General features: G+C 56.9%; 8 protein-coding genes across 8 annotated transcripts; 2 read left to right on the plus strand and 6 right to left on the minus strand.

Annotated features, from left to right (window-relative positions):
- Nucleotides 1–3,109: 3,109 nt before the first annotated feature.
- On the minus strand, nt 3,110–4,463 carry ARO2_1 (bifunctional chorismate synthase/riboflavin reductase [NAD(P)H] aro2; the record flags this gene model as incomplete). Its single annotated transcript, XM_066773928.1, has 3 exons — nt 3,110–3,957; nt 4,009–4,370; nt 4,429–4,463. The coding sequence occupies 3 exons, from the start codon at nt 4,461–4,463 to the stop codon at nt 3,110–3,112; spliced, it is 1,245 nt and encodes a 414-aa protein (XP_066636495.1).
- A 293-nt stretch (nt 4,464–4,756) lies between these two features.
- Nucleotides 4,757–5,867, minus strand: ARO2_2 (bifunctional chorismate synthase/riboflavin reductase [NAD(P)H] aro2; the record flags this gene model as incomplete). The annotated part of the gene is made up of 2 exons (XM_066773929.1): nt 4,757–5,795; nt 5,845–5,867. 2 exons carry the CDS (start codon nt 5,865–5,867, stop codon nt 4,757–4,759), a joined length of 1,062 nt encoding a protein of 353 aa, XP_066636496.1.
- Nucleotides 5,868–6,027: 160 nt separating this feature from the next.
- Nucleotides 6,028–6,558, plus strand: SLS55_002448 (uncharacterized protein; the record flags this gene model as incomplete). The annotated part of the gene is made up of 3 exons (XM_066773930.1): nt 6,028–6,085; nt 6,133–6,214; nt 6,264–6,558. The coding sequence occupies 3 exons, from the start codon at nt 6,028–6,030 to the stop codon at nt 6,556–6,558; spliced, it is 435 nt and encodes a 144-aa protein (XP_066636497.1).
- A 60-nt stretch (nt 6,559–6,618) lies between these two features.
- Nucleotides 6,619–7,407, minus strand: SLS55_002449 (uncharacterized protein; the record flags this gene model as incomplete). The annotated part of the gene is made up of 1 exon (XM_066773931.1): nt 6,619–7,407. The coding sequence occupies one exon, from the start codon at nt 7,405–7,407 to the stop codon at nt 6,619–6,621; it is 789 nt and encodes a 262-aa protein (XP_066636498.1).
- An 89-nt stretch (nt 7,408–7,496) lies between these two features.
- SLS55_002450 (uncharacterized protein) lies at nt 7,497–8,747 on the minus strand (the record flags this gene model as incomplete). The annotated part of the gene is made up of 3 exons (XM_066773932.1): nt 7,497–8,069; nt 8,118–8,190; nt 8,239–8,747. 3 exons carry the CDS (start codon nt 8,745–8,747, stop codon nt 7,497–7,499), a joined length of 1,155 nt encoding a protein of 384 aa, XP_066636499.1.
- A 2,385-nt stretch (nt 8,748–11,132) lies between these two features.
- On the minus strand, nt 11,133–14,177 carry CRZ1 (DNA-binding transcription factor; the record flags this gene model as incomplete). The annotated part of the gene is made up of 3 exons (XM_066773933.1): nt 11,133–13,455; nt 13,791–13,796; nt 14,170–14,177. 3 exons carry the CDS (start codon nt 14,175–14,177, stop codon nt 11,133–11,135), a joined length of 2,337 nt encoding a protein of 778 aa, XP_066636500.1.
- Nucleotides 14,178–14,580: 403 nt separating this feature from the next.
- On the minus strand, nt 14,581–17,078 carry RIM20 (pH-response regulator protein palA/rim20; the record flags this gene model as incomplete). Its single annotated transcript, XM_066773934.1, has 7 exons — nt 14,581–14,987; nt 15,040–15,614; nt 15,671–15,917; nt 15,974–16,618; nt 16,674–16,728; nt 16,780–17,017; nt 17,071–17,078. The coding sequence occupies 7 exons, from the start codon at nt 17,076–17,078 to the stop codon at nt 14,581–14,583; spliced, it is 2,175 nt and encodes a 724-aa protein (XP_066636501.1).
- Nucleotides 17,079–17,426: 348 nt separating this feature from the next.
- On the plus strand, nt 17,427–17,728 carry ATX1 (Cytosolic copper metallochaperone; the record flags this gene model as incomplete). Its single annotated transcript, XM_066773935.1, has 2 exons — nt 17,427–17,514; nt 17,577–17,728. The coding sequence occupies 2 exons, from the start codon at nt 17,427–17,429 to the stop codon at nt 17,726–17,728; spliced, it is 240 nt and encodes a 79-aa protein (XP_066636502.1).
- Between the last annotated feature and the right edge of the window lie 596 nt (nt 17,729–18,324).

Consider the following 18,324-nt stretch of genomic DNA (forward strand, 5'->3'; position numbering starts at 1 on the left):
CCATCCGCTCCTCATGCAATTTGCACAGTCGATGGGAAACGAACCATGCCGACATGACAAGCTCTAGCGCGAAGACCTGATGCCTAGCAAGAGAGACGCGCTAGTTGCCGATGGCCACACCGCTGTCGTTGTTGTCTTCATGGATCACTTTATCCCGAACCGCCTCGACCCCCGGTATACCTTCCACTTCGACCTCGAGCCTGGCCATCTCCTACACCATCCAAGAATGCACTTGTCCACATCCACGCAGCGAGCCCTGGCTTCCAAAGCAACAGCGCAAGAGTGAAACAATGTACTAGCCTTCTAACCATTCCCATGTCCTCATTGCACGCACTCGCAGCAAACCTACACGTATTGAAACGTGCGACGGCCCCTGGGAAGCTGTTCCCTTGTTCGATTCAACCGGAATCATCAAGGTCCCGACGAGACCTCTTTCTAGCTTCCCTCTTCCAATCTTGCTCGTCCCTGTCAACAGTTGAGATACCCTCATCCCATAGATGGTATCGAAGACGGCTAAAGAGTATAGGAGTCATTCGGGTACATCCACGACACGTCTCATTTGCGCCGCTGCGCTTTCGAAAACGATTCGGACCTCGAGCATTCCGTATGAAGGGCCAATCGGTCGCGACACTTTTAGGGACTGGGACGGCGCGCCTGCAATTGCTGAGACGAATTACAAGAGAGGATCGGTTGGCCTACAGGTAAGCTCTTGACGGTATCCATCAATAGATGGATGATGGTTCATGCCGTGTGTCATTGTCGTTTTTGGGTCCACGACAAGCGGCCGGAACGGCCTCCGAGTAAACACCAGGATACTCCAACACGCGAACAGCTTCTCTGTCGTAGGTAATGTGTGTCAGTGACAACCGGTCGCGATACTTGGCTTCGGCCATACCAGGCGCAGCTTGCCACCAGATGATTCCACTGACAGGCGACTTGTTCTTGCCCTATTGAACATCAGCCATGAGCCAAACCTCAGCACTCAAAATTCCGTTCCAACGAGGGGGTGCTGTGGGTCAGGCGTCCCTGACTCGACCGGCTCAGCCATCATGTCGCCTCCCCCAAGTTGCAAACACTGTCGCCTGACCAGTCTCAACCGAGCAACAGAAACCCGAAGCATTCGTTTCTCCACGGCGGATCCGCTTGTGGCTTGCTGAGAGCTTCATAGCCAGCGGTTGTGCAATGCAGCATGACAGTCGAGGGAGAACCAGAGGGCCTTGTAGAGACACCGCCTTCTCGTCCCCTTGACGTCCGAGGCTGCGTCACGAGCCGTGCCGAGTTACACTAATCCTAGCGATCATTATAATGGAGAAGGTGGCTGCAAGTCTCATGCAAATTGGAACAACCAACAGCAATTTCTTCGCGCGTGGGCCCGAGCATTGGGGCACGCGCACGCCGATCGCTCTCGTTTGTACAATATCCAGCCGCGTGGCATCCTCTGCACTGGGATTTCGTCACGCGAGCCGATACAGCGGGTTCGCTACGCCGTCCAGCTCGAGTGCCAATGCCATTGCTCGCTGGACAGCTTCTTGTACACTGGAACAGAACTCATGCCGGGTGTTGCATCGGCTGTGTACCGAGAGAGTTCAGTGACGCTACCTGTGAGAGCCTCGGTTCGGCTCGCACGCATTGATTTCAATAGATCCACCCACCAAGCATCGACACTGAACGCTATTCCTGTCACAATGTTCGGCTCGCCCCGCTCCGCAAATTACGCAGGCACACTCGCGCGGAGCCACTGCCGCGGGCTTCCGGTAACACCCAAGCCATTGCGATTTGGAAAATACTTGATTATACGCCTTCAAATCTCCTCGTCTAGATTCAAGGTGTCTTTTCTTCTCCAACATGAAGTAACCCGCCCCACCAAGGCTGTTGGCTCATGCATGTACCCCCACGCCTGATTGCACCGCCTTCGCTCAGTGTTACATTGCCTGGCTTGCAGGGACGTAACGCCACCTAACATTCTCATAAAGCCGCCAAGCATGTCAATAAGCTCGCCGGCAAGGAGAAAGGCTGCTATTACCGTCGAAACGTCATCTCTGTTTTCATTTGAAGGTGTTTCTTTCTGGTTGGCTGCCGCAGCTAGATTTACCTAATGGGCCAACAAAGCAGGCTACAAGGGCATGGGCCGCGACTAAGCGCCGAAGACTTGCTTACTCAAGCTAACTGCCTCTGATCAAGTATCAGCAGCACGTATAATCTATAGAAATATAGTCTAGTCTAAGCCCTTGCGTCGCTGTTAGATATTATCAGCTATGCCATCTATTTGAGACTGCACTAGGCCGAACTACGTTTCGACTTACAAGTACAGTACAGTTGCAACGCCACTCGCTTGAGGATAAGGCTTCGAAAAAGCGTTCATGACATGTCTAGGGCATCGACAATTAGCAATAGATATAACTCTTATTAGTCACATTCACCCCTTGAATACGCATCAGCCAAGATGTTGTAGTATCTGATTATTGTGACAACATCTCTCTCCGAGAAGGCCGGACCTATCCACGCCGCTGCACAACGAATGGCGAGGTCGCCGGTGTTTATTACGTAGACCATGATAAGAAGCAGGGAAGAGGAAAACAGTGTGAGCGAAGCGAAGGCCACCGACGTCATTGAGGAGGTAACTCTGGCATATTAGTCGATAGACCTGCAGGGCGCCGACTCTTCAAAGGCGCGGAGTCCATGAGTGGCGTAGCAGAGCAACTCATTTGATGTATGATGTATGATGTATGATGTCAATCAGGGTGGTGGTTGATTTTACGGGGCGGGTGAGCCCGCTGACGAGCGGCACCGTGCACCATTCCCATACAAAATCATCCGCTTAGCGCGGGGGTTCTATCGTTCGTCTTCGGCCCTTCGGCCCTTCTTTTGCATGGAACTTCTCCGCATACCTGCCTAAAGATGACGGCTTGGCATTTGGACTTTCAATGGGCTGAAACTGCTATGATGATGCTTGCAGGAGGAGCTCAAGCCAACGGACAGAGATGCTTACAAAAAGACTTTCGATTGATTTTTTTTTTTTTTTTGAAAAAATTCTTACACCTTTTCGGGACAGGTTTGCTCGTCCCCAAGACGCCTACTATGGCCATTTCATGACAACTTGACTCATCCCCTACCGATCCGCCTCGATTTTGGCACCCTCTCCGTTGGCTTGAGCTCCTCCTCCAGTCACCGGTACCGTCTCCTTCAAGGGTGGAAGCAGGCTACGGGCTGCCTGTCGTGCCTGCTGGGCCAGAATGGCATCCATGAGTACAAGCGCCGCCATTGACTCAACAATAGGCACTGCGCGTGGAACCACACACGGATCGTGCCGTCCCTTTGCCTCCAGAACACCATCCTCTTGCCCATACGTAGCAGTTTGCTGTGCCTGGCCAATCGTGGCTGGTGGCTTGAAGCCGACATTGAAGTAGATGTGCGCACCATTGGTGATTCCTCCCTGGATACCTCCCGAGTTGTTGGTCTTGGTAGTCAGTCTTGGCCGACCCTCTGCATCCTCCGCTTTGATGAACGGGTCATTGTGAATGGAACCAGGAACCTGACACCCGCCGAAACCCGATCCAATATCGAAGCCCTTTGTGGCGGGAATGCTGAGCATGGCATGCGCAAGCATGGCCTCGAGCTTGTCGAAGCAGGGCTCACCAAGACCGGAAGGAACGTTCCGTATCACGCAGCTCACCGTGCCGCCAATGCTGTCCTGTTGGTCCCTGTAGTGTTCCACAAGCTTCTTCATCCTCTCAGTGGCATCTTCGTCAGGGCAGCGCACGGGAAGAAAAGAGTCGACCGTCTCGCGGGTGATGCCATCGATCAGCTCAAGGAAGGCGGGATTCGTCGAGGCGGTTGGGTGCTCGGGAGAGGGCGGGAAGAGGAATTCATTGCCAATGGAAGCAGTAAAGGCGACAATCTCCACGCCGTACGCTTGCCTCAGGTATTTCTCAGCAATCGCTCCGGCAGCGACACGTCCTGCGGGAGTGTTAGCGACAACGTCTGGTCAAACGTCCAACGCATCCTTACCGATCGTCTCTCTCGCACTGCTGCGACCGCCACCACTGCTTGCCTTGACACCGTACTTTTCAAGGTATGTCCAATCAGCATGGCTCGGGCGTGGGTAGAGATCCATTGTGCTGTTGCCATAGTCCTTGGGGCGCTGGTTCTCGTTCATGACACGCATGCCGATGGGCGTACCCAGCGTCACGCCAAACTCGGTGCCCGACTGGATCTCCACCCGGTCCTTTTCGTTTCGCGGGGTCGTGATTGCGCTCTGACCCGGGCGACGGCGGGTCATCTGGGGCTGGATATCGGCCTCGGTGAGCTGCATGCCTGGCGGGCAGCCATCGACAATGCAGCCCACGGAGAGGCAGTGCGACTCGCCATAGCTGCGGGGCAGGTTAGCTGGTGGGCAAGCGGCGGAGGCGAGAGCAGAGCAAGACACACGTGGTGACGCGGAAGTGCGTGCCGAAGGTCGACATGTTGGTGTGGTGGTGCTGGAGAGAGACGACAACGGGCTGTGGTATGACTGGAAAATTGGGCCGATCGTCGGCGGGAAACTGCGTCGGCGGAAGACAGCCCGCGCCGTTCCTGCGGCGAAAATGGTAGGGCTGAAGCTATGTGCATGCCCTGCCGCTCCGACCCCGGACCCCGGCTGCCTTCGTTTCGCTGCCCGGCCTGCATATGCAGGCGTTGCATGCCCTCCCCTGGTCTTGCACGTGCGCAGATGCCTGATCAAGACGTTGGATTTATCTGCCTCTATAAGGACAATCTTCTACGCGCCCATTCCCTTGCGCATGTTTTCCATGACGTTTACGATGCTGTCCGCCATCCCCCCAGCTTGGCTCTCTATCATCTCCACATTCACCCTCTCCAGCGCGTTCTGCATGCCATCCACCACTTCTCTGTCCTCAAATATCTCGCCCATGTACTGGCCCTCGTCCACCCAGTAAGCCGCATTGCGCTCGCGCAATCCCTTGTCCCGAGCCACCGTGTTCTTCATTGCACCCAGCATGCTCAGCTTGCCCCTGAGACTCTCGATTATGCGTGTATTCTCCTCGATGCGTTCCGAGGTTGTTGGCGGCATCACCAGCCAACGGTTGGTCGACGTCAGGTACATGGCATAACCAAGCAAACCGTCCATTAGGGCAAATCCAACGCAGCGCAACGTCCGCATGCGCCAGTAGAGTGGTTCTATGTCGTTCAGACGCAGGGCGGTCGCATTCTGCTTATGGTCATATGTACCAATCGTATACACCTCGAGCGCTGCCAGTGTCACGCCGAGAAGCGAAGCCCAAATCCTCCATCGTGAACCTTCGGGTCCCGAGACGGTCCAAGATGTAACGAGGCCGAGAACGGCAAGATGTAGGAGGTGTGGTGCGAGGATGGAGGGTAGCGCATAGTAGAAGTAGCTCGAAGGCTCATCCGAAGTGCAAAAGGGACAGGTGGCCAATACGGACGGGCCGTACACCAAGTACAACAGTCTTGACTCGAGGTTGACAAACTTGGACCTCAGCGCTTCATCAACGGCATTCAACGGTCGGAGCTTGCCAAGACGGACAAAGAGTGTGTCGGTGGGGATTTGCAGGCGGGAGGAGGTTGTTTGGAAGACGTTTTCGGGAGCAAAGTACGGTAGGGATGCGACGAAGGCGAATATGGCAAAGGCGTACAGCAAGTTGAGCGAAGCGGCAACGGCCGGGGGTATGGGACGGATGCGACCATGTGGATTGTTGGAAGAGGAGCGGATGGATCTGTACAGTTGGATGGCCTTTGGCAGGAGCATCGGGCCAAAGAAGATTAACAGGGACTTTAGCCTGGTAGAGAATTAGCATGACTATACGGCGGAGATGGGGAGAGATTTACCCCGAAAGCGTGATTGCGACCATGGCGGCAGGAAGGTTGTTGAAGGACGAGCTCCAAAGGGCGAGCTCCAAAGCTCCACGTCGCAGTCCGGCCACCATTTCCGCTAGCTACTAGCTTGGCGCAGTCCACCTTCATCCGTCGCACCCTCTCGCCGCTTCACCACCGCATCCTTCTACCGCCATCATGACGGAGCCGCGCATGCGCATGCGCCAAAAAGGCCAACAATTCGACACGCGCGACCGTACGTGTGTAACATGGCCGGTATGCTTCTTTCTAACCAGCGCGCAGTTGAAGCCTATTTGATCGCCTTTGGCGACGACCGCAATCCCCTCCCCGAAACCGTCCGCGTGCTGGATGAGATTATCACCGAGTATGTCTTGTGTCCGTCTGTATGACCATCGGTCTGACGTACTGGCCAGCTTCATCATCGAAACATGTCACGAAGCCGCTCTCTGCGCGTCCTACTCCCGCCGTGCCAAGATCAAGGTTGACGACTTCAAATTCATCTTGCGCAAGGATCCCGTCAAGCTTGGCCGAGTGACGGAACTGTTGAACAAGGAGAAAGAAATCAAATCACAGCGCAAGGTCTTTGCCGTTGATGACGAGCAGATTGGCAAGGACGAAACACACAAGGAAGAGACCAAAAAAGGCAAACGCAAGGAAGAGCGTAAGGAAGAGCGCCCTGCGAAGAAGGCAAAAAGCACGCGGGAGTGATGTATGAATTGATACGGCGAACGGCGTTGGAATGGCTTGATATACCCCATCACAATCTATTTACTGGCCGACGCGCTGGGCATCGGGTTTCCATGATTCATCCTCCTTACTCTGTAGGAACTCGTCCACACGCACTCTCTCGTCGACAATCTGGCGCCCGTTTACCAAGTCGTTCTCCGTGACACGCTTGTGCGCATCGGCCTCGTCCTTTGCAATGCCCGCCTTGACGTGTCTACTTATGAGTCTATCACGGGCCGTATCAAAGTCGACCTCTACAAACCAACGCTCATCCATCAGGAGCGCAGCCTCGCGCCAAGGATCCCGGTCCAGCGTCAAGTAGTTGCCCTCGAACACGAGCACACGGGTGGTGGGTGCAATGGCGATGTCGTCGGCAACGGGATCCTTGGTGGCATGGTCGAAACTCGGGGCATACAGCGTGTGACTCTCCGGGGCCAACGGCTTGCGCAGCTCCTTGGCCAGGGAGAGGAAGCTGTCGCCGTCAAAGGTGAAATGGGCTCCTCGGCGGGCGTGTGCGGTGTAGGGATCCGGCATGGCGTCCAGCTGGGCGCGCGACAGGTGGTATCCATCCATGGGAACAAAGGAGGCAATGGGCGGCTCGCCAGCGCTCGCGCCCGGCATTTCGGCGCGATGCAAGGCGTTGATGCGCTTCACCACCTCGGCCGCGAGGGTTGTCTTGCCGCTACCGGGGATGCCCGAGACGCCGATGAGCAGCCGCTGCGACCGCGGCAGCTGGTTGTACTTGTCTGCTGCAGTCAGCATTGTCCTCTGAGTAGAGTCGGCCAACGTACCCCAGGTCTTTTGGACCAGCCGATCCACCTGTTCCTCCATGGTGTTCGCAGCTTGCGGGGCAGCAAAGAGGGGCACGCCGCCTTTTCACACGTCCACCGGCTATGACGTCGCGCCCCACCGCCAGCCAATCATCCCGCGTACACCAGGTGGTGCAGGTCCGCCATGCTCAGCCCGCCATACACGTTTGCCCAACAAAACCCATACTCCGGACAGTGCACTGGATCCTGCCCAAACAGAATGTGCCACAGGTACTCAAACACCCTTCCGCTGTTGTCGTCGTCCAGCTCCGTTTCCATCAGCCACTGCCTGTACAGCACGTAGTCCGACACCGGCCTTGCCATGATCTGCTTGCGCGATACCGCAAACTGCGCACAACAAGGGGCCGCTATCACTTCCGGGCACGCCGTTCCAAAGAAGTGCTCCCACACCGTCGTCATGTTCTTCTCATACAGCCGGTTCGCCGGTGTGTCTTGCCGATACGGCTGTACTTCTGCCGGGCATCCAGGCCCAAGTGTACACCGCAGGTTGGCGAATCCCGTCTGTTGCACGTAGTCGATGTTGAGTGCTCGAAGTGCCACCATGTTGCTCCGAGCCGGCATTCCCGCTGCATGCCAGAATCGGTCCTTGTGGCTGTGGATGAATGCAACCGTCGATGGGTAATTGCCGTAGTTCTCGATGATGTATGTCAGATACACCATTGCCTACATCCTGTCAGTTTCGTTTGTTGTTGTCTCCATTTCTCTACATACCTCTTTACCCTTGTTGATCGGTGTGTGGAGTGTTGCATTCAGGTCGTCCACAGTATACACTGCATTTTGCCAACTGAATCATTGTTAGTCTCGGTCTTTTCTCCATGCCCTTTACACTTACTCTGGTAGATATTGCGCCACCCATGTTGTATCTTCTTCCCCCACCTTTCCCATGACCACAACCTTATCCGGAAGTTCCTCTAGAAACCCACTCGTTTCAACGTTTTCCTCGCCTTTATTGTCCTGCGAAACTGGAGTCTCTCCTTGTCCATCTTCCGTATTCAAAGTCGATATCTCTTCCGTGTTCAAGGCCGGGGACTCTTCCGTGTTCAACGTCGAGGTCTTTTCCGGGCTTTCTTCCGTATTCAAAACTGGTGTCGCTTCCGTATCCAAGGCTGGGGGAGAAGGTCGTGGTGTCGACAATGGTGTTGGCGTACCGAATCCAATGTACTTGTCGTCGACAGTCTCAGTACCCAGGTGACCCTTTAATCCTTCGGCAATTCCATCTTTGAGGCCGTCGACATATGACCATTGCCCCTCCAGATATCGGGAGTGATGCAGTATCGTAAAGATTGCCAGCAGGACCAGAATGGTCGACGCAAGGGTGCCAGCTCGTATGGAAGTCTTCATTGTCACCAGTTGTCGCTCCCGATAAAATCTGCGTCCTCGAGCTGCTCATATTCTGGCGGCTCCATTGTCGGCTTGCAACCGTGACGCGCGGCATTGTCACGTCCTCGTCCCCAAATGACACGGCCATTAAAGAGGCGGAGCCAGAGCTAGAGCACCCACAAGTAGGGCAGGGGCCTGTTTCTCCCCAAAACTTATCAGCTGTGGCCCACGACTACGCGTTCACTGTACTTCTCGTCGTCTAGCGTCGGCCAAATTAACCCGAAGCGGCTGCCGACGCAACCACTTTCATCGCACCCGTCCCCCTGCTGATGCACACTGGAGAGCCTGCAACCTCTGCTCAATCATCTTCTCTTGCCCTGCCACCTTCTCCCATGCTTTCAGCCTCTCCCGACCGCGTACCTTGGTGCGCAACGTCCCCGTACCCACTGCTTCGTCATCATGGTCATTGCGTTGCACTCCTCCCCACCCCAGCCTTGCCATGTACTTGACTCACCTCCCACACATGTTTGGTTTCAACCCTTTGTTTCTGAGTCCTGTCGATTGATTCCGTGTCGTTCAACGTTATTTAAGGCGGCTTAGGCCCTTTTATGGTGGCTCTGGCACCCTGAGGAAAGTCTAATTGGTTCTGTACCACGTTTTACGCTGTGTCGAGGACTCGTTTACGACGGACTAGAGGTCAAGGCGATGGGCAACGTACATTGAGGCTCTTTTAAGATCAATCCCACGCACGGTATACTCGCAGCCAAGGCAGCATCGCCTTCTATGCCTTCAAAGACGTGGCCAAGCTGGACTGGGCTCGAGCGTGCTCTGGCGCTAGCTGGACTGCCACAGCGTCAACTTGTTTCTCTTGCGAAATGCCAGCTTCTACCACTAACCCACAAGACACGGCCACGACTTCGTTTCCTTTGTGAACTGAACCTATCGCACCACCAAAATTCCGCCATCGTCCCTGGAACACCATCAGTGTCCCCGGCTCGTAACCTTTCGCTGGTCATCGGCTGCAGGAGAGTGCTGTAGCGATGGCATTCGTGGGATCAATGGTTTCTTCGCGGTTGTGTACTGCTCCCCCTGTGCTCTACGGGCAGTGAAGACCTTCTCTATCGCATCCACGTCCTAGTCGACATTGTGCTCTACTTCTTATCGACGTCACTCCACTTTGCGACTTCTACAGCACCGCCGACAGCGCATGGCTCAAGAATTGCAAGGTTTACTATACTCGTTTGCTCGTCACGTCTAAATGCTTGCTTCAGTTGACCTCACAAGAACATGCGTCTACGTCCGGGTGTACGCTTCGACTGCCCACGCAGGAAGAGAGTTGAGATATGCATCCACATCCGGACAATTGCTCCAACTGCCCATGAATGTGGGATTAGTGTAGCATTCTTCGCAGGGCATAGAGGAATCAAATTGCAGTGTTCAATTTCACAAAGAATGTGTCCAGCCATCTATGAAACCGTCTTCTCCATCCCAAAGCCACCACAGTATTATTCACCAGCCGCTGAATGCTACCGCTTGGGACACCATGCCGCGGCCGACGGGTTCATGATCCGCTGAACCGCCCTGTTCTCCGCTTGCAAATCGCCGATGAGGTGGCGCTCGATCATGAAATCGGGATCCCAGTCCTTCGCCAACTCATTGCCAACACCGCTTCCAGATGACACTAACACTCTCAGTCCATCTACTTACCATGACAGAGACCGGGGCGACCCTTAGACGGGTCTCGGTTCCATCGTTGCGGACATTCAGGAAGCCCATCCCGACTCTCCTATATTAAGAACCACGGCCACACCACGACCTCCACAATCTCCATCAAATCGTGTGGATGTAGCGATGGACTGACCTTCTTGAACATCGATACCCCTGCGTGGTGAGATGCTCGCTCAACAGCATGATTTGCGGGCCCATGCTCTTAATTCAGACAAATGATGGAACAAAGAATACTGTAGACAAGATAGAAGTGGGTATTGTAAGAATCGTGGTCGTGTAGACTATAACAGTGTGGTATCTATCGAGCGAAACGACTACGCAATGAAGGAGAAAAGCACGCGGCATGGTGAAAACAGGCGCCAAGAAGCAACAGCATTCGCAACCAAAGCGACGCACAGCACGCGGCGAGACCAACGGAACCAATCGCCTGCTGCCTACAACGCGAACCCAACCCACCGCAACCGCGGCTCGTCGAAGTGTGGGCCGGCGGGTTGCGGGCACACGAACCGAAGACGGGTGGGAACCGGGCTGGGATGAAGCCCGAGTTGCGACCATGGTGTCGACGGGGGCTCGCAAGTCGCGATATCAGGCGTGACAGCGGGGATGGACGAGCCGTGCAATGACGACTCGCAAAAGGGATGAGGCTCGTCTGGATCGATACCGATTGAAATGATACCATCACCTGCCTTCGTAGTCGCTGAGGGTTTGCTCCCACCCACTATTCTCATCAAACATCTCACCGCCAGAACTGGCGTCGAAGCTGCTGCGCCCACTGATGGCATCATCCTCGACGAGATCGTCGTTGCTGTTGGCCGGCAACGATTCCCACTGGATGCCGGCAAGAGCGGGGTATTGCTGCAGCAGGGCTTGCGGGAGGCCAAAGTTCATGTTCATGCCGGGATTGAAACCGGCAGGTGGCTGTTGTTGGACAAAGGGATTGAACGGGGAGCCCTGCGGATGCTGTGGCATCATCATGCCCATGCCTTGCGGCTGCGCTCCGAGAGGGTCGAGTTGGTCCATTGACTGCGACGTCTGGTGCTGGTGCGGGGGGCTGGACATGCCGGGGACTTCCCAACCCTTCTCGGCTGCTTCTTCCTCCAGCAAAGGACGAATACACACGCGGCCTGCTTCACTCCTAAAGTGGCGACCCAAGGCATCGGCGCGTGCAAAGCGGCGACCGCAACCCCAGGCGTTGCCGTCCTTCAAGACGCCGCGACAGACGAATTTCTTCTCGCCGCTATGCAAACCTTCGTGTCGCTTGCGGTCATGCTGGCGGGCAAAGGCTTTACCACAGACGCTGCACACAAAAGGCCGTTCGTCCGTGTGGGTGCGGAGATGGGAGCGCAGATTGTAAGCACGCGTGAAGCGCTTGGGACACAGGCTACATTGGAAGGTTGCTGGATGCTTCTGGGTACGCTTGGAGCCACCGGGGCTGGGGGTGACGAGCTGCTCGGGGACGGCGCCGGGGCTAGATGCGGCAGAAGAGGGGTTGTTCGGATTGGGGCGGTTTGGATCGGCGAGACCGAGCATGTAGTCGCGATGGGGGATGCTCGACGTGGAAGACCGGCGCGAGGCGCGGTTCAGACCATGCGGGGAGGTCGAGCGCGAAGTCGGGGCCTTGGCGGCATTGGGGTGCAGTGATGAGGCCGGATCGGAGGCGTTGCCGCTGGCGGGGGTGGATGCACGCGTGCTGGCGCCGCTGAACGGGTCGGAGCGTGCGCGCATGCGGTTGCGCGACAGGCTCCTGTTCGGCGGGCTCAGCGCATTCTCCGAACCCTCGGGCTTTGGAGGCTCAAAGCTCTGCTGCCTCGAAGGCGGGGCGAAGTCAATGTTGATCTCGGGCGGCGACATTTGGTCCGACGCGCCGTACTCTTGGTTCAGTGCCGGAAACGGCTCCTGGCCGGTCCCAGGGAACATGTCCATGGCGGCCGGATTGCCTGGTTGGTTGCTCACCACAGGCGTGAGGCCATAGTTGTTGGACGCCGTGAACGGTGGCAGATTGTGCTGCTGAGGACCAAGGCGAGGGGAGATGTGAGGGCTGTGTCCGGGCGTGATGCCGGCCTGGCTTGGGTTGTCAGACAAGGAAAACTGACCAAAATTCATGACCTCCTGGAACATGGAATTATCTTGTTGCGCGCCGAGCAAGGGTGATGGGTTCTCGTGATCAAAGCTGTCATTGTTCCCTAGATACGGCGAGGGATGATTCGAGGACACGTCCGAATACGTGTCAGAAGGCGCTCGGCGGTGACCTCTAAACGCCATGCCGTTCCAGTCGCCACCGTACGCCGCGCTGGGGTCAAGCGACTGCTGCCTGGAGTGACCCGCCGAATGGAAACCGCCCTGGTTCATGTTTGGAGAGGCGTGGGGACTGGTGCTGGCATGGCGCGACAAGTCGGCCTGCAGAAGGTGGGGCGGGGTGGGGGAATGCGCGGTGGTGGACATCTGGTGGCTCATGAGACTGGTAGGATCAATGGATTGCTCTTGAAGTTGCGGATCGAGAAAGATGGACGGGTCGATGGATGAGCCTTGATTGCCGGCGCCACCCGTGAGGAACTGGGCATCAAAGGCCTGGTTGTCTGCAGCGGGGTTGTTCTGGGCGAAGAGATCCTGAGGGTAGATGTTGTTGGCTTGGGCGCCGAACTGGGGGCTGGGGTGGTTGGAGGGCAGACCCTGGGCGTGGAGGAAGGCGCCGTTGGAGATGTCGGGCTGGTTGGCGAATTGCTGCTGGTGAGTGGGCGACAGGTAGCCCTGGCCGTTGCTGGCGGAGTCGTAGGTGGACGCAAAGGCGCTGTTGTCGGGGGTCAGCGAGTTGGCGTCGAGCCCGAGACCGGAGATATTCTGGTAGCTTTGATGGGGCGACGGAGAGGCGTGCGGGCTTATATGAGGCCGATGGCCCTGCGAGGGCGAGCGGTCGCGGCGCGCGTTGTCCATGATGACGATGTTTCTTTTCCTGGACTCTGGCACGCGCTCAGACCATGGGCTTTGGGTGGAGGAGGCGGCTCTGGGGCGGCGGGAGCGGCGCTGCGCACAGCTGGACGCGAGCTTACGCGCGGCGGGGGTGCGGAGGTGGTTCGCGGGCGGAGGGTGAGGATGGCCTTGCGACTCAGCCTGGGGGCGCAGCAGCTGCGGTGTTGGCGACTGGCGGCGACGCGATATAAGCGGTGGCTCAAGCAGGATGCACAAGCCTCGGAACACCCACCCAAAATAGGAGCGAGACGCGCGCGCGGGTGCTGGGCTTGCGAGAGAGAGCGGGTGTAGAGCAGAGAAGGCGTCGCTGGAACGGCGGCGGCCTGTTGGTGCCTTGGGCGTGGGGGCCAGGGCGTAAGATATGCGCACTGTGGGCTGCAATTGAGCCGAGCGGCTGGCCACGCTGCTGAGGCCGGAGCGAGGCAGGAGCAGATGTCTAGAGCCCGGCGGCCGCAGGTGATGATGATGTTGTTGTGGTTCAGCAGAGATAGTGTGCGCTGCGATAGGGACCGCAAGCCAGCGTCTGGCTCCGCCTCGCAAGAGCGCACGGGACAGGCCGGGACGCACCTGCACCCGCGGTCCTCGTCGCATCGCGCTCGCACTGCCACAGCGCAGTTCGGCCAAGGCGTCCCCAAGGCTGACTCCCCAGGGTCTCTCCCGCCCCGCCCACTCACAGCGCGCCCGCTCCTGGCGTTTCGGGCTATTCTTAGCACAGAATCTAGCACCACAGCCTGCGTCTACGCAATACCATGTCATTCCCGCTCGCGTTTCAGCCTTTGCTGCCCCACGGCCGACACGTGCTTTCATTGCTCTCCATCGCTACTGTCTACTCTATCATGCAAACTTCATGCCCTTGTTCGGGTCCCATCGCGCATCCGTCGTCTGCACCGGTTTTGCCTCCCCACCCTGCGCCGCCCCGAAACGGATGGGCATGTCTGGCGTCCACATGCCATTGGTAGGGCCCATGGATGCTCGAGTCGGAGTCGGTGCCGGTATTGCCGGCTGGCCCGCATGTGTCGGCGCTGGGAACGGCCGACTTTCTTGATCCGCCTGCCGCTGCTCCTGCAACGCACTGGCTTGTTGCAGGTGTAGCGATGACATGGCCGTCGAGAGATCGCTGCTTAAGTCAGTCTAGATTCACCATTGTACGCTCTCAGACTCACTTCTCAAACTGCGTTGCCTCCGCCCTTCGCTGGTACGCAAAGTTCCGACAATCGCCTCTGAACCTCCCACATATCTTGGAAAGGTCATTGTAGAACTTGCGCCCTACATCAAGGTTCGAGATGATCTCCTTGTACTTGAAGTACGCATTCTCCAGCTGCTGCAGTGCTTGTTCGCGTTGCCGGGTCGATGAGTCTCCCCGCCGCGCGGAGACAAACGCCGCGTTTGCGGCCTCCAGGCGTTGCGTCATGTCCTGCTGCTCCTGATCTTCCTCAGCGACCATCTCGTCGTCGGAATCGTACTTGTGGAGACGTTGCTCGAAGAGATCCTCAAACTGCACCGCCTCGATGTTTTGCATCGGGTACTCCCGTTCGAGCCGAGAGGTTTCCTTGAGTAAGTCCGGGTCTGTCGATTTCAATCAGCAACCGCTGCTGCGCCATCGACCAGCCAAGCTTACTGATATCGTCCTGCCTGGCCTTTGCCTTTAATGCCTCAATCTTGCGTTTTCTCCTGCTCTCCAGCCTGCTCACCTCGTTGAGGCAGCCCCTGAGATTTGTCGCCTCCCTTTCAACAGCCGCTGTCATCGTCACCCTTCGACTGCTCGGAACGAACTGCTCCAAATCATGGTCGGTGCCTGAGAGGAGCCGGATATGACTTTCGCTATCCTTGATCTTGCCCTGAACAATCTGGTCGCTGTTGGCCGCAGACTTCAGATAACCGTCAATCTCGTTGACTTGAGCATATAATTTAGATGCTGCGTCAGCTGATGACGGGCGGGTCCATCGGTCCGTTCCGTACTTCTTCCTAGCCTGCTCATCTTCCGCCGCCTCTTGATGAAGGAGACCGACACCTTCCTGATATACCGCCATGTCTTGATCTTTCAACTTTGCCGTCTCATCTATGGAACGATAAAGGCGTTCGAGGCCATCTTGTTGACGAATTTCCTCCGCATGTGAAACAATCCCCGGGGGCAACCCCAGGGGTTTCTCGAGCGCCTGGAGAGACCCTGGAAGATTCAAGCTTTTGAGTACCCTGGTATATCTGATCAGCCTCGGCCGACACGACCGGTTGGGGTCTTGGGAACATACTCATGTATCCTCGCCGTGAGTCCTTCCAGCTCATCGATAGTCTTGGCCACCAATCGATCTCGACGGTCCGCATAAATACTGGCAGCAATATGGACAGAGTACGGGACGAGTTTCGAGAACAGAGGTCTACCAAGATCGCCGCTGTCGCCAAGCATTGACAGGGGGTCCGATACTTCCTTTGGGGTTTTTGCAGCCACCATGGTAGCCCTATCCAACGTCTTAAGCTCAGGTTTCGGCGGAACAGGCTCTGTCAGATGTTAGCCATGGAAAGCAGCCGGGTGCCGGTTGCGGGTGGAAACGTACGCAAGTAAATCATATCGTTGTCCTTCTCGGCTCGTTTCAAGTCTTCCGTAACCCGGTTCTTCAGGCCACTTAGATCTCCTAGCACTGTTCGATTAATGTAGCGAGCCTCCTTCAAAGCCTCATTGGCACAAGTCAGACTATCCCTCAATCGGGCAACCTCCTCGCCATATTTACGTTTCTCCAAACAGTCTCGAGCAGCCCTGTATTGCGCGGCTGCGGCGAAATGGTGGTGTTTCGCACTCATGTGGTGGATCCACTCACTACTCACTGCATCCGACTTGATCCCCCAGTCGCTGGCATCCGAGTACAGGTCCGAGACCTTGGCAGCAAGCTTGGATATAGAGGCATCTTTCAACCCGTCCTTGACGGCTTTTTGCCAGAAGCACTCTTGCGCCTGGGCGAGCATGAGATGTTCCAGGCTCTCCAAAGTCATGGCGTCCATGTCCTCGGGCGGGCTGGAGCGCATGTCGGGGACGACGTGGACCTTGAGATGCGACAGGACGCCGGCGGCGAGGCAGAACTGGTTGCATGCCTGCTTGAGGCCGTCGGTCGTCGTCCTATTCGTCGAGGTGGCCAGCTGCGAATACATGGCGGCCAAATTGAACAGCACGTTGGCCAGCTCGAAGCGGACATTGTTCTCTAGCACTGTTCACCACGGGTCAGCCTGGGGCGACGTGATGCGTGGGCATGCCGGGCATACCAGGGCGCTGAGTGTTGTAGCCCAGGGCGGGGAACCAGGAGAAGTCGACGCCCATCTGTACCAGCCGTCAGCCAGTCGTCCGCGCAACTTGGGTGACGGGACATACGTCGACGGGGAATTTCCCGCCGATCCACACCAACTGGGCGGCGTATGCCAGCAGCTTTCGCACGCCGCTGTGGTGGGGCTCGACGGCGTGGATGGCGCCTGCGCGCAAGGCATCGATGGCGTCCAGGTCGCTGGTGAACATGTCCGGGTGTTGGTCATATTTGCTGGAGATGTACTGCTTGATGGCGTCGGAGAGGGTGACGGAGTGGGTGCGGCGGAAGGGCAGGTGGAGGATGTAGCTGCTCACACGGCGTCAGTCCTGCTCAGGCGGCTCACGAAGCAGCTTACGCACGAGGCCATGGGTGCGGGACGGCGACCGGGACGAGGGCTAGGTGTGGAGGCGTGTTTGCAGCGAGCGGGCGGCAGAAGGCTCGCTTGCAGTGACGTCTGGCCGAGAGCAGAGCCCGCCCTCCGGCCCTGGGCCGATCAATAGACTGCGCGGGGCGGGCCTCCAGCAGCGCTGCGACGTGAGCACGTTTCACTGTGACGCTGCTGATCATGCAGGCACCTTTGCTTGTCGTCTCAGCACGCCTTCCGCCGCGTTTATAAGCACCCGCGCCCCTCGCCTCGCCACCTGTCCATCGCCAGTCCCTTGCCCTTCTACCGCTCCGACCCCGCCGTTTCCGCAACACCTACGTCTCCTCCGCCATGGCCGACCACTCCTACAAGTTCAACATCACCATGACCTGCGGCGGCTGCTCCGGCGCCGTCGATCGTGTGCTCAAGAAGCTTGATGGTTAGTTCTCCGCCGCCCGCCTGCTCGTCCGCGATTTCCCACTCACCGCCCCGCGTTTCCAGGCGTCAAGTCGCACACCGTCTCGCTCGACAGCCAGACCGCCGAGGTCACCGCCGCCGACTCGCTCGATTACGACACTGTTCTGAACACCATCAAGAAGACTGGCAAGAAGGTCAACAGTGGCGAGGCCGACGGCAAGACCATGGCTGTATGATTGCTCGGCCGGGCGAGGGTTTTGTTTTATTTGTAAAGCACATTGGCGTCTCACGATATCCAGAGCAGCTCAATAAAGTGTGCTTATTATTACTCCATTTGTAAATTCTCTCTGGCGCTTGTGAATCGATTTGCGCCGGTGAATACCATGTTTCTCTGCTGTAGATCAGGCCGTGAGGGATCTGAGCCAACAGTCAATCAAGGGTCCGGTTGTCGGGAGATCTTCCATACACATGTCTGATCAGCTTTCATCTCGGGTCCACCTACCAAGCCTCTCCTTGGCACGGCTTCAGACCACCATTTGCTCCGTATGGCTTACCCTCAGCCTATCCCCACGCACTAACCACCCACCCTCCCCACCCAGATTTCACTACGATGGTGCTCGCTGCGTCACCCACTGTGTCGATGGCATCGCCTGAAATGCTGATCCAATGTCGAACCAAGGCCATTCGGTTCTGTTCGCATTTATCGGGTGGTTGTACGTGACAACTCTTGTGTTTATGTGGGCATATTTGAACACACAACCATCATGGAGAATGAATCCCAGCTAAGGTGCGTTACAGTTCAACCATGCCAAACAACTCTCTTGGTCTGCTT

Source organism: Diplodia seriata (assembly GCF_021436955.1).
Source record: "Diplodia seriata strain FDS-637 chromosome Unknown scaffold_2, whole genome shotgun sequence".
Taxonomy (NCBI): Eukaryota; Fungi; Ascomycota; class Dothideomycetes; order Botryosphaeriales; family Botryosphaeriaceae; genus Diplodia; species Diplodia seriata.